This window comes from Plecotus auritus (genome assembly GCF_963455305.1).
Source record: "Plecotus auritus genome assembly, chromosome: 1".
In the NCBI taxonomy this organism is placed as follows: domain Eukaryota; kingdom Metazoa; phylum Chordata; class Mammalia; order Chiroptera; family Vespertilionidae; genus Plecotus; species Plecotus auritus.
The window spans coordinates 190,851,936-190,866,572 of record NC_137770.1 but is presented as its reverse complement, the minus strand read 5'-3'; the positions used below and the strand labels follow the sequence as shown (position 1 = coordinate 190,866,572).

The 14,637-nt window shown below is 39.7% G+C and overlaps 1 protein-coding gene across 9 annotated transcripts in view; it reads right to left on the bottom strand.

The window, feature by feature from the left end:
• The window catches only part of WDFY3 (WD repeat and FYVE domain containing 3), a 284,218-nt gene that overhangs the window by 117,133 nt on the left and 152,448 nt on the right, over positions 1–14,637 (bottom strand). For 8 of the 9 annotated variants that reach the window (XM_080682022.1, XM_080682020.1, XM_080682021.1 and 5 more), the window contains 5 exons: positions 13,901–14,358; positions 11,694–11,777; positions 5,792–5,963; positions 4,503–4,717; positions 3,063–3,175 (listed from right to left, as the gene is read on the bottom strand). In XM_080682022.1, coding sequence (XP_080538148.1) covers positions 3,063–3,175; positions 4,503–4,717; positions 5,792–5,963; positions 11,694–11,777; positions 13,901–14,358 — 1,042 coding nt within the window. The remainder of the gene's footprint in view (positions 1–3,062; positions 3,176–4,502; positions 4,718–5,791; positions 5,964–11,693; positions 11,778–13,900; positions 14,359–14,637) is intronic. The other variant, XM_080682019.1, reaches the window with a different exon arrangement.

Below are 14,637 nucleotides of genomic sequence, written 5' to 3'. Positions count from 1 at the left end.
GTTTCCTTTTTTTACATATTACTTAAGTAATAAACACATTGTAGAAATGTTGGAAACCAGAGCACCAATAACCACTATTCCAGTCACTGTTACAATATCCTATCTAATAAAGAGAGAATATGCTAATTGACCATCACGCCATCACAAAGATGGCGGCACCCACAGCCAATAAGGAGGGAATATGCTAATTGACTGCCCTGCCCTCAAAGATGGCAGTGCCCACAGTCACAAGATGGCGATGCCAAGTTCCCTCAGCCCCGCTAGGGCACCTGCCTTCGGAGTCCCCCAGTCCCCCAGCTTCCCAGGGCCGGCCCGAGCGCAGGCAAGCCTCGGATGGCAGCTGCCCAGCCACCCAGGGCTGGCCCAAGGCACAGGCAAGCCTCAGATGGCAGCTGCCCAGCCTCCCAGGGCTGCCCGAGGCTCAGGTAACCAGGGCCGGCAGAGGCTTGCACTGCCAGCAGTGGCAACAGCAGAGGTGTGATGGGGCGTCGCCTTCCCCTGGTTGCCGGGTCGCCTCTGCCCCTGAGGGCTCCCAGACTGTTAGAGGGGGCAGGTCAGGCTGAGGGACCCCCCCCTCCAGTGCATGAATTTTCATGCACTGGGCCTCAAGTAATTTAATAATAAATTATGGTTAATGGTATTTATAAAAATCTGATATACTTTTATGTCACAAAATTATTTATTACTAGAGGCCCGGAGCATGAAAATTCATGCACTGGGACAGGGGAGGGAGTCCCTCAGCCCAGCCTGCCCCCTCTCATAGTCTGGGAGTCCTCAGGGGATGTCCTACTGAGCGGGCCTAAGCCGCAGTCTGGCCTCCCCCTGCGGGAGGCGACCTGGCCGAGCAGGGGACAGTGCTGCCCCCCTCACCCCACTGCAGCTGCCACCAGCCTTTCTCTGTGGGATTGGCTGGCACTGCCCACATCACCCTGTTGCTGCCATCACCCCACAGCGGCCACACTGATGGCCTCCCTCTGTGGAAGGCGACTAGGCGGGTCCCCCAATTGCCCCTCCACCACGGCTGGTCGCCACCCTTCCCCCCGCTCCATTGCCATTCCCTCCCTCTGCCTGCTGGCAAGTGCCTTGGCTGGCCTGGCACAGCCTGTTTGCTGGCCCTGTCCCCCGCCAATTGGTCATTCTGCTCTTTGGTCAATTTGCATATTGTGCTTTTATAATATAGGATTTCTTTTTGAGAAAAAAAACACAAAATATTCTAGAAGCATTATATGAAAAAAAAACAAGTCATCTTTCTTATGGAAAAAATCAGACATAAATAGCAGAAATTTCTTCCATTTTCTATTTTTAATTCTTCTAACTATTAAAATTAAATATGTGATCACAAAGTACTTAAATTAAGAAATTTCTATAGGCATGTAAATGATAATTTCAAGAATGAAAAGACAAACTTTAAACAAACTGTTCTATTTTTCAGAAATGGATTACAGATGTAATGAAGAAGATACTCCCTCTTGGGATAAACTACATGAATGTAACTGTTTCCCTCCTAAATGTGTTAAGCATTTAGGCTCAACCGTAAACACAGTTCAATCTTCTCTAAGATAAACTATTTTTGTTTCTATTCTTTACAAAGGAAATCAAAACTCAATTCTAAGGAACTGTGTAAAGTATAAAAATAACAGTAACAAAAAATATACATACATCTAAGAGATGTATATTAATTGATATAAAAAACTGCAATACTTTTTGTTTTTCAATAAAACTGTGTTGGAACTCAAAAAAATCTTAAAGTTTTCAAAATACAGTATTCACTAAAAATGGATAATAATTTGCAGGAAAAAAAAATCAGACTGAAAATAATGACTGAAGGTTGTTGAATCTCGGATTCACACCTGAACAAGAAGGGCTGAACTAAATGAGCACTATGTTCTTTCACTGCTAGCAGCCAGTCTACTTTGCTAGGTTTTATTCTTCCCTGCTTCACTAGTAATGGTCACTCCAATCAATCAAAACAAATACCTTATCACTGTGGCTAACAATGACACCAAATAAATTATAAAGTAAAAAACCAACAAAACTACAGAATTAACATTGGGAGGAAATCCGGTGCAGCTGAGGTGTCTACTGAGAAGACCATCATAGCTTTTGTGTGGATGGAAATCTGTAGCTTCTCCATGTCAGGTGGGTAGGCAGGCCTACATTCTGCTAGCCCCCTCCATCACCATTCCATCCGCCTGATGCAAGAACTCCTGCTTGGAGGTTCATCACCAATACTACTGCCCTTCCCCTTCCCCTCCCCAAGAAACTGCCTTCTCCTAATGTTGGCATTTCATTCTCAGCCATCCTTTCTGTACTGATTCTTGCAATGCACTGGGGGATATCAAAGTCCATGTGAACAAACCATCTAACACTTCACATTCAGTTTTATGAGACTCCTTTTCGTCCAATGAGCTTCACCTTTACTTCCCTCAGAGCAATTTGGGCACAGTCTTCTGTTTGTTTCACTGTTCCAATTTTGGCTGCCATTGTTCCACCCCATTCTCCCAGTTTTCTCATTCCATTTCTGTCACTACATTTGCTTTTTGGTTGAGCCATTATTCTCCAGACCAGTGGTCATCCTTTTCCTTCCTGCCTATCACTCACTGCTTGGCTTCACGTCATTCCCTATCTAGCCTATACTCCTTGGTGTATCTCAACTACCATTATCAGTATTTTTAATTTCCTGTCCTTCATGTCCTCCTGTAGCAGCTGTCCTGTTAATATTCCAATCAACATTCTTCAGTCCAGGCAAGAAAGGCTAATAAAGGCAAAGTAATTATGAATCCTTTGGAAAAGAAGTATTACCTCTGCCAAGCCAAGGATTATTCTGCAAGTAATTCAAAATATCCTCTGGATCTCACTTATTACATCAATGATTCCTCCCCGACCCCCTTTAGTCACTCAACCAGATCTTGTTTCTACATTTAAATAACAACAAACAAAACAACAACGAACTCTTCTCTTTCCTTCCTATCATAGTCAAACTTATTGAAATAATATTCATCCCCCACACAGTTTTCATTTATAAAATCAACCAAAAAAAAGAAACTTCAAAGTCAACTTACTTCTCATCTCTGGCTCATAACTCAGTGAACTTGGTTTGTGGACTCTATATTGTTTTAGCAGTTTTTTGTCCCAGGCACCACAATTTAATGGACTTGCCAAACGCAAAAACTCCCTAAAGAAAAAACAACACAAAGTTATTCCTTGACTGAGAATATTACATAAATCATAAACCAAACACACACAAAATAGGAGTTACTGAATTATAACACATCAGTTAAAATACAAAAGCAGCCCTAGCCGGTTTGGCTCAGTGGATAAGAGCATTGCCTGCAGACTGAAGGGTCCCAGGTTCGATTCTGGTCAAGGGTACATGGCTGGGTGATGGCTCGATCCAAAGTAGGGGGTATGCAGGAGGCAGCTGATCAATGATTGTCTCTCATCATTGATGTTTCTATCTCTCTCTTCCTCTCCCTTCCTCTCTGAAATCAATGAAGAATACATTTGAAAAAAATACAAAAGCAATGTTAATTTTACATTTAAATACCAAGCACTTTAAAGTGCAGAGAAAACTGTGAAGGGTTAGGAAATGACATCTGAGGAGCATGTTTTCCTGGAATGGGATGTACCCTCTGTCAGTTTTTCAGTAGAGTGAGAGGACATACAATTATAACGTGTAGCTTATCAGCACCTGGGTGCCTGTACCATTATGTGACCTTCTCCTCTGAGAATTCATCACCTGAAAACTGACCATGTCCAAATGGTTGATCTCCATTGCTTATCTGTTTATCCAACGAGGCAATAGAAGTTATTTAGTGAAATAATAGTATTGGGTATGAGATAAGGAGATAGTCTCTCACATTCTACCTTCCTCTCCTTTTAAAGCAGCAGATTACCAAGAAGGGTCAGGGGAAAATCCCCATGCTATTTTCAGTATTTTAGGGTTCTGAACATATCCGTAACATGATGGAAGAAGAGAGTGGGACTGTCTTGTTCATTTTGGTATCAACAAGGCCTCGCACATGGTCAATTTCTTGCTTTTGATATTGTGCTATAGTTATATAATATATTACCACTGGGGGAAACTGTTTAAAGGGGACACAGAACCTCTTTGATCTAACTTTACAACTTCCTTTGAATTGGTAATTATTTGAAAATAAAAAAGTTAAACAAGTATTTCTTAAAAGAGTCGTTACATATAAAAAGTTCTTAAAGGATGTGCAAGTCATAAATATAGTATGACATTAAAGGAAAGTGAATGTTTGCTGAATTCAAGTGGAAGAAATAACCAACAAACAGAAACATCCTCATCTTTATTAAAAGCTAGATTTATCTGTGTGTATGCGCTACACTTTGAGCATTTTGCCCATTTTTGTTGTGCTTTGGATCTTCCCACAGATACCTGAATATATGTCAATTAAAGCAAGAGCTCTTGCTTATAGACTCTAGGAACTGTCATTACTAATTGTGAATTATTAAATGTGAAAAAGAGAACTACTGACCTCAGCACCATGGGCTCCAGAGCCTGGGAGGCCAATCGTTCAAACATCCGCTGGAGGGGTGGATGCAGCGCGTGGTCCTCATCAGCCAGGGCGGCACTGCACCGCTGCAGCAGTCGTGCGTGAAGTCCAGCCTCACACATGACCTGCTGGTTTCTCTCTGTGTGCACCAGGGATTGTAAAATATTCGCCACGGCAAGTTGGAGGTCCAAAGCATGCTAAAGTTAACAAAGAAATCCACACCACCAGGGCATTCTTAGTAAGACAGGTGATAGTTCTCTCCACATGAAGCACACCTTTTCATTCGAGGTCTCAACATGCTGCGAATTACATTCCAGTTCATTAAGTGGCTGACTTAGTGACACAACGGCTCCAGAGGCTGGGCAAACGCTTGCCATTCTCATTTTGTTGGCATTCCCAGCTGGACTCCATTCTCTTCCAAGTCTTTTATATTACACTAGAGGCCCGGTGCACAAAATTCATGCATGGGTAGGGTCCCTGGGCCTGGCCAGCGATCAGGGCCGATTGGGGCCTTTCGGCTGCCGACTGGTGACTCCCTTTCCTGGCTGCCGGCTGCCCGCTGGGGCCTTCCTTTGTTCTGCACCGCCTCCTGGTGGTCAGTGCATGTCATAGCAAGCGATAGAACAACCGGTCTCCTGGTTGAACTCCCATGGGGACACTTTGCATATTAGCCTTTTATATATATAGATGACTGTATAGCTAATAGTATTTTTATTTTTATAGAAATAGTGGCTGTGAAGTCTTTTCATGGTGGGTTAATAGCTTAAAGGAAGTCCTATTATTTACATTTGTGACACTTTAGGTCTAAGAGGCCATACATTTTAACAAGATTTGTCAACCAAACTCCAGGTCACCCAAACTCTTGACTGCTACAAGTCAAAACAGATAAATGGTTTCAAAGTGGTATCTTTGGTCACTTTTCTTTCTGTACTACTTAGTAACAATGTCTGTTGCTGAGCAGGATTTATAAGGAAAAACAATAATTTTCACACCAGAAATAACCACCTTGGCTACATTTGTCAAATGAATTATATTCTAAAACATATTTCATAGTTATCATTCATGAAGAAAACTAATAAAAGTTAACTTATAAATTACTGAAAATTAATAGAAAACCCTGTATTTTTTCCTTCACTTACTTGGGTATGTGATATGGAATGGTTTCACATCCCTTCTCACCTTTCTGACCTCACTCCCTTGCTCATGTGGGCACACCCACATCCTTTCGAAAACTCATTAAAGACAGAAAAAGCTGACAGCACCAAGCTTACTTCTGGCTGTGCCGCTGACCCCACAGATGCCAGGAGGTCCAGCATCGCCAGCATGGCTCCTGGATGGATGATGACAGCATCAGAACTCTGGAGAGAGGAAGTTGCCACATGTAGTTTCAGGTCATTTTTAGGAGGGTACACAGGGGGAGTTGAAACAGAATGGTATGCATGCCTATGAAAAAGAAAGAAGGGTAACTTGGTATTTTATTCCAATCAGATTCTTTTCATTTCTTTTATCCACTAATAAGCAAAAATCCTTGTAATTCAAAGTTAGGCTACAAAACACCTTAACTTTGGGATATAAAAAGGTGCTTATCAATTCTTAATGTGTCACATATAGACAATTTAACTATCAATTCCTGTAGACTCTTATGTGTCCTTACTATTTACAATTTGGATAGTTTCATTAAAGAATGGCACGCTATGAATACAGTTAACACTATTCAATGATAATATTTAAAAGTTGCTAAGAGTGTAGACCCTAAAAGTTCTCATTACAAGAAAAAAGCAAATTTTTTTTATTGTATAAATATGAGATAGATGTAACTAAACTTATTGCAATCATCATTTCACTATATGTAAGTGAGATCATTATATTGTGCTCTATGTCAATTATATCTCAACTAGGAGCCCTGCACACAAATCCGTGTGCCAGTAGCTCTCTGCGGGGCCTGGCTGCTCCGCGCCCGCTGTCCAGACACTCTCCGCGGCCCAGAGGCCCATCTGTGTCTGGGCGTGGAACGCTTGCCTTGGGGCGATGATGCAAGTGTTCCGCACCCTGGCCTGGCAAGAGGCCCATCCGCGGCCGGGTGCAGAACACTTGTCTTGTCGCCGGGGCGATGACACAATTGTTCTGCGCCCCGGCCTGGCCAGAGGCCCATCTGCGTCTGGGCGCAGAATGCTTGCCTTGTCACTGGGGCGACGACACAAGCGACGACACCCCCTCCCCGGCCACTCCATGCCCGCTGCCCAGAGTCCCTCCGCAGCTGGGATGGAACGCTTGCCTTGTCACCATGGCGATGAAGCAAGCATCCCGCCAGGCTGCTCACACTGCCCACTCTCAGTGGCTGCCCCCCGGGACTGGGGGACTCCAGTGTGCCTGAGAGGACTGGGCACCACCATCTTTGTGATGGTTAATTTGCATATTACCCTTTTATTAGATAGGACTAGAAGCCTGATACATGAAATTCATGCAAGGGGCTTGGCCCCCGCCACCATGGCGGCTGCCTCTGTCTTGACCCCTGCCACCGTGGCAGCCGCCTCTGCCTCGCTTCGGCTCTATCACCGCCGCTTCATCTGGAAGGTCGTCCGGAAGGACGTCCAGTCTAATTAGCATATTATGCTTTTAGTATTATAGATAAAACTGAAAGGGGAGGAGGAAGAATGACACCTGTACCAGAAGATATAAGTAGGTGAAATCATAGCACTAGGAAAGGTGACAGTTCTGATAATATGTGATGAGAGTGCAAGCTAAATTAAATCCCTCAATAAAACTTTGCTTTTAAAATTACATATGCGTTTTTAACTTTGCCTTAAGCCATAGATAACAGAATCAAGAACTAGCAAGACCAAAGTGGCTTACTCTATATAACTGGGTCAACGGACTCAGGGTTGGCTCAGAATCATCAAGGGAGTTTTCTTTTAGCTTATTTGGAACTACACTCACTTTCTTTTACATTTTTCCCCACCACTGAAAATATTCCACACAATTGTTACAAAGTTAGAAGGCATATTTTACATAACAAGCTTCTATGAGTTAGAAAGTCTAGTCATGTCCTGAATATACATATCTTCTCATCAATGATCTCCACTTTCTACTTCATACTATTCTTTTATAATTCATGAGTTTTGCACATTTTGCATCTTGGCTCTAGAAAATAGATGCTTGTGGCTTTAGCCTATGGGAGCTCTTTGTTCCAGTGGCTCAGCATAATTGGTCTAATGCTGAGCTCTGTCACCGAGAGCAGTACAGTTTCAGCTCTCTGGCACAAGAGCAGCTTGGTAAACAGATGCTTAAAGTCAGTGATTTAGAAACAAAGAATTGGCACTGCCAGGTTTGTTTTTTTAAGCTCCATTCTCTTTTTAACAGACAACGAAAATATTCAGCTTCACTTATAAAAAAAGAACAGGGTCTCTCTTAGTTTATTTAAAGTCAGCTTATCCTACACCCACTCATTTTTTTCAACTCCCTGTTTTTCTGCTGATTTTGTTCAGAAAGATTTAATTTCTAAACCTAAGACATTTGTAAATGCTGTAACCAATAGCTATCCTCCTCTTAAACTGTTCCCTTTAGTCTTTAAAATATTTAGACCCATTCAGAAAAGATTCCTAATTCCTCAATAGTGTAATATGAATTCCCAACCATTAAGAAATTTCATAAAAACTCTTTTCATTACACACACAAATATAACCCAAAATTTAAGATAAACATAGATTCTAATTGTATATTTTAGTTATAAGTTTTCCAAAATTATTTCTGAATTTCCAGATTACGTGTAGGTTTGAACTTGAACTATGGATATACCTAAGTATATAACTGTTATAATAGTAAACTTTTTTCACCTTACATGAGAAAACAATATTCTGATATAGGAATCACATTCATTCTTCTCAAACTAGGAATATATTTCAAACAATGTAGAACACTAAACCATGGCATTTATTAATTAAAATTAGGTCTAATTTAAAAGCATTATACAATACTAATTCTTACTAAGTCACTTAGGTATTACCACAGGCATTACCACTTTTTAAATGTAGAGATTATAGTAAACTTATTCAATGCATAATTCCTGAGCAAAACCTAACCATTTGCAAAGACAGGATAAAATACATTTCAAAATTTAGTTAATTTTTATGTTGTACTTTCTTTTAAAACTTACAGAAATTGCTATTTTCATATTTCAATCTAAGCTGTCAGAATATATATATATATATATATATATATATGAAACTTATCTACATCTTTAGATATATATGCTTAAATATTTAAATCCAAAATTTGCTCTGCCTTAATTATCATCAAGTGTGCAGAGGCACTAAGTAATGGATGCCATGTTTGAATGATAACTAGTAATTGCCACCCTTTTCTCCATTGCAGGTATATTCTGGAGTGTCTTGGTTATTATTTTGTTTTCACTTCCTCTAACTCTGATTAAACATCACTCAGCTATAATCATATTCCATTATTCCTCTAGATAATTAATAATAATAAAAAAGGTTAGGAGTTTTATTTTTCAAAATATGAAGTTTCTTAGTTCTTTTTCCCCCCAATTCTTAAACTAGAGAAGAATCTCTAAGATTTTATATACCTGAGAAGTATCACAAGTACAAAATTTCCTTAACACCTGAATACAAGCCATAAAAACTAATACAATGTTGGTTTCTCCTTTTGCCAACAAAAACATGTTTTGCAGCAAGAACAGATGCCCATGAGCTGATGTAATTTATGTTCTCAAGCTGTTCTAATTTTGAAAGTTACTATATTGCATGTGTAAAATAAAAACATTGTATTTCTTTTATTAGCTTATGATTATTATCTCTGAGTAAAATGTATGTAACCTAGTCAGAATGACAACCTTAAAATGTCAGCACTGGTCTTAGTATTATCATGAGCTTCCTTGAGGTGACATCAGCCTGTAAACTGGATTAGAATTCCAATGGATAAGATTCACTCAACTAGGATGTAGATTCAGGGGTAGTTTCCCCTTACATCAAAGACATGGCATCCTTACAGGTAGCTATGTTGCAAATGAAGACAAACTATTTCTGATCTAAGGTTTTAAATAACTCTTCATGATATGAAATAAAATGCTGTTTAAGTAAAGAGTAAGTTCTAATGGATTTCTCTTTTTAATGGGATCCTTTAATCTGTAAATTTCTAGTAAAAGTATTTTGCAGTTTTAGTTAATAGTTAGAAAGGGTTACATATTTTTAAATATAGTACTTTTTAAGCCTTTACGTTTATGACAGAATTATAAAGGTGATTTTAAAAAATAATTATAACTAGTTAGTCATTGAAACTAATTTTCTAACATTCCGTAGCAGTTCTGCATAATAGTGAGAACACATAAATATTCAAACTCAAAGAATACTTTTTGTCTCACTCATTTTAGCAACTTACAAAAAAGCACTAGATCCTCAAATTAATGTTACAATCTCTTGAATTAAGAAGTGCTTTTAAAGCCTAGCCGGTTTGGCTCAGTGGATAGAGCATCAACCCACAACTGAAAGGTCGTGGGGCCGTGCTGGAGGTAACCAATCTACGTGTTTCTCTCACATCGGTATTTTTTTCTCTCTATCTCTCCCCCTCCCTTCCACTCTCTCTAAAAATCAATGGAAAATATCCTCGGGTGAGGATTAACAACAAAAAATGCTCTTTAAAAAAGTAGTGGTTTTCAAATACAAATATATTAAAAATGCTATATTCATTTAAAAATATTCTGAACTATGCCATGATTTACTGGAAGAAAATGAGCTATAAGCCCCATTGTAAATTAAGAAAAAAGGAAAACATAAGTCCATACACCTAATGAATATTATTATTGAAATACATTAAAATACAGTCTGTGACAAATACTTTTGATATAGAAACTCCAATTATACTGAAGTTTCAAAATCAGAATAGAAATAAAATTAAAAAACAAAGAGGAACATCAGGATTCATTTTTAAAAAGCCACAGTGGAAGATTAACACAGGCTTAAGGACTTGTACTTGGTCATAAGGAAAATCAGGGAAGTAAGAGTATTTGGTTCCAAGTGCACAGAATATGGTCATGGATCATAATTATGGAATATGAGTGGATCTTAACTGTACTCTTGCCAACTAACTGCTGGTTTTTTATAGTCCACTAGAGGCCCGGTGCACGAAATTCGTATGGGGGGGGGAGGGAAGGGGGAGAAGAGGAGAAGGGGCCCCTCAGCCTGGCCTGCACCCTCTCCAATCCGGGATCCCTGTCGCAATCTGGGACCGCTGGCTCCTAACCGCCTCTGCCTGCTTGCCTGATGGCCCCTAACTGCTTCTGCCTGCCTGCCTGATTTCCCCTAACCGCCTCTGCCTGCCTGCCTGATCGCCCCTAAGCCCTCTGCCTACCTGATGCTCTTAACTGCCCTCCCCTGCCAGCTTGATTGCCCCTAACCGTTCTTCCCTGCCAGCCTGATCGCCCCTAACCACCTCTGCCTGCCTGATCACCCCTAACTGCTCTCCCCTGCCGGTCTGATCGCCCTTAACTGCCTTTGCTTCAGCCCCTGCCACCATGGCTTTGTCCAAAAGATGTCCGGTCTATCTGCTCTAATTAGCATATTATCCTTTTATTAGTATAGATAAGCTTTCTATATGAGGTGGACTCGTTTGTCTTACGAAGAGATTTACACAGAACGCATGAAAGCAAGAGCTGGGGTAGGTTTTTCATTCACCTTTTCAAAGGTTAGCTGGGACACCTCACAGCATCACATTTAAACTGGTTGAACCTGACTGAGAAAGCACATACTTCCTTGCCAGTGCTGTGATGCTCATTTGAAAGCAGTAGGAGAAACAAAAAAATTGATCCCCAGGCACATTTAAAGTAAAAAGAAAAATCAGTTAAGTACTCCATTTAAAGAGGCACTAAGTCCTCATTTCTACATTAATTTTAATAAAACATATGCTGCTCTAAAGCAATATGTGTATTTTAGTTTAAATAATAGAGTTAGATGACACATGTCCTTTCTATCTTCATAGCATCAACACATTTTACTCTTATACTCAGAAGTTGACTATTTTAAAACAAACAAACAAATAAAAGATATATATACAAAGCCAAAAAAAATTGAAGTTACAAAGCACAACCACCACATTAACATACAATTAAGCACAAAAGAAAACCCCCACACAAACAAAGATCGACTGTTATAAAATCGGTACCTTTTCCTGGACAGAGCTGGTGTGCCCCAGGGAGAGGGGAGAGAAGACTCACTTGTCAGGCAAGGAGGGATCTGTTCTGCACGACTACAGACAACAAAACAGACACGGTGGTTTTGAGAGGTTAGCAGAGAGTTGGTTAGTTTCACAAGAAATACCAGTAAAAGTTTAATAAGAAACGTCCTCCATATTCAGCAGGAACAAGGAACAAGACTATAAGACATGCACTGAGGGAAACAGGAAAGCATGCTTACAGCTGATGCTTATCTATTAATGTGAACATTTAACACATTTGTTAAACAGAGTGCTGTAAGCCCTGTTTTTGACAAACTAAAAATGAGGCCTACTAACTAGGAAAAGTAGAAACCAAGGAAAAAGAAGGTGAATCCAAAATTTAAAAATTCCTATTTTAAACTGCTTATTCGATGAATACAACACTATCCCATGTTTCCTATGAGCTAATAATATAATATGCATTTTTATTTTTGAGATGTAACTTGTATTTTCTTTTCTAAATACTAAGGTAAAAAAATATTAAGAAGCAAGAAACATTTCAATAGATATTTCAAAGTAGATATTCAATAATGAAGGGTATAAAATCTAATAGAAGTTCTACCCAACACAATTATTTGCGTAATTTATGGGGACAATATAAAAATAATTCTTTTATTTTATGAAATAAAACAATGGTAACAGTCAAGTGATGATGATTGGGACAAACTTGCAGCATGATCACTCTGACACTATTTTCAGTTACAACTTAATTGAAAGCACAGTTTAAAAATTGAAAGTGACATAGGTAAGTGACACTCCTATGATCTCCCTTAGCTCTCTGAATTTCCCTCATCAGAGATTTTATCATGATATAGTGTAACTGTTTATTTACATGTCTGTATTTAAGCTAAAACAGTGGTTCTCAACCTTTCTAATGCCGCGACCCTTTAATACAGTTCCTCATGTTGTGGTGACCCCCAGCCATAAAATTATTTTCGTTGCTACTTCATAACTGTAATTTTGCTACTGTTATGAATCGTAATGTAAATATCTGTGTTTTCCGATGGTCTCAGGCGACCCTGCTAGCGGTTCTCAACCTGTGGGTCGCGACCCACAGGTTGAGAACCGCTGCTGTAGAGGCTAAAGACCATCGGAAAACACAGATATTTACATTACGATTCATAACAGTAGCAAAATTACAGTTATGAAGTAGCAACGAAAATAATTTTATGGCTGGGGGTCACCACAACATGAGGAACTGTATTAAAGGGTCGCGGCATTAGAAAGGTTGAGAACCACTGAGCTAAAGAATGGCCATGACCCAGGTCATCTGGTGCTGAGCTGAACGTGTTGAGCTGAACCCGCAATGCCTAGCACAGCGACTTGGCACTCACTTAATGGAGAATGAGTAACCAAGTCTGAATTATCTCTTGATAGGGAGTTCTATCATTTTTTGAGGATTATGTTGAGAAAATATCATGTGTCTGGAAATAAATACGATCATAACCATGTTCTCCTTTGATAACTAATATCATTAAGTCCGGATGTATCTAACATTGTAGACCAGTGATCGGCAAACTGCGGCTGTGGCTCACGAGCCGCGGTTTGCCGCTCTGTTGACTAATGAGTTTGCCGACCACTGGGATAGGGGCTTAATCACAAGGAACAACAACAGCCTGTAATTATTGGAATTGAGAGTCTACTCTAGAATAAAGAAAAAAGAGAACAATAGTAAACATCACTCCATTAACATAAACTTCTGAGAAATTGCTTCAAGAATAGCCCTAGCCAGTTTGGCTCAGTGAATAGAGTGTTGGCCTGTGGACTGAAGGATCCTGGGTTCGATTCTGGTCAAGGGCACATGCCCAGAATGCAAGCTTGATCCCCAGTAGGGGGCGAGCAGAAGGCAGCCAATCAATGATTCTCTCTCATCACTGATGTTTCTATCTCTCCCTTCCTCTCTGAAATCAATAAAAATACATAAAAAAAGAGTTAACTAACCCTGGATTTATAAATAATACACAGATGTCTATGTTGAAAAAGTTAACATCAAAGCAATAGTAATATTCACAGATAAAGTGATAGACAAGTAATTGAGAGAGAAGATTCATTTGTTTTCATTTTCCTTCAGGTTAACTTATAATTTAAGCCTTAATGTTGAAGTCATACATAGTATACCCTTTTAATTCAGAGCTTTTGACGGAGCAGAACCATACCTGTCAAAAGAATCTGTGGCTACTTTGTAGAGATAAATAAAGAGTTTACTGCAGTGCCGTAAAGTGGGTGACACAGAGTCCATCGAAGTTATGTCTTCCTCTAAAAGTCTCTGAAATGGCTGTGTATTTGAGGGGAAGACATTCATGGGGCTTATTTTCCTTAGGTCTGAGAAGCAGCCAAGAAATCGAACGGCATCTGCCAATTTCTCATACTGAATCTCTGTTTTGAAGAAATGAGAGTTGGCTGGCTCATAGCGCATTGCTGCAGTCAACGTGCAGAACACAGTGTGGAGAAGTTCAAATACTTGGTTCTGGTTCACTTTCTCCCAGCCATTCTTCGGTGGCGAGCTCAAAGATCTTTCCATAGCAACAAGCAAGGATGTTATGTACACAAACCCTCCAACTTTCCTAAAAACTGTTCTTGACCGATGGCTTTCTCGGAGAACTGACAGGAGGGCCTATGGGGGACAAGAAAATAAACTTGTAATTCAAGTAAAATAAAACAAAAACATACAGGAAATGTCCAGTCTATACCACCATTCTGTGAACATCTGAAATAAATGTTTTTGTCATTTACCCAAAAAAACAGTCCTGTGAGGCATATCAAATATTTTGCTAATTAAAAAATGCCATAGAGGCAGAAGATAATTTTAGGAAATGCTATCACATATTCCCTTTGATAGAATAAGGCTATATCCAAATCCTGGCTGAAAAGATTTTCCTATGTCTTTGATAAA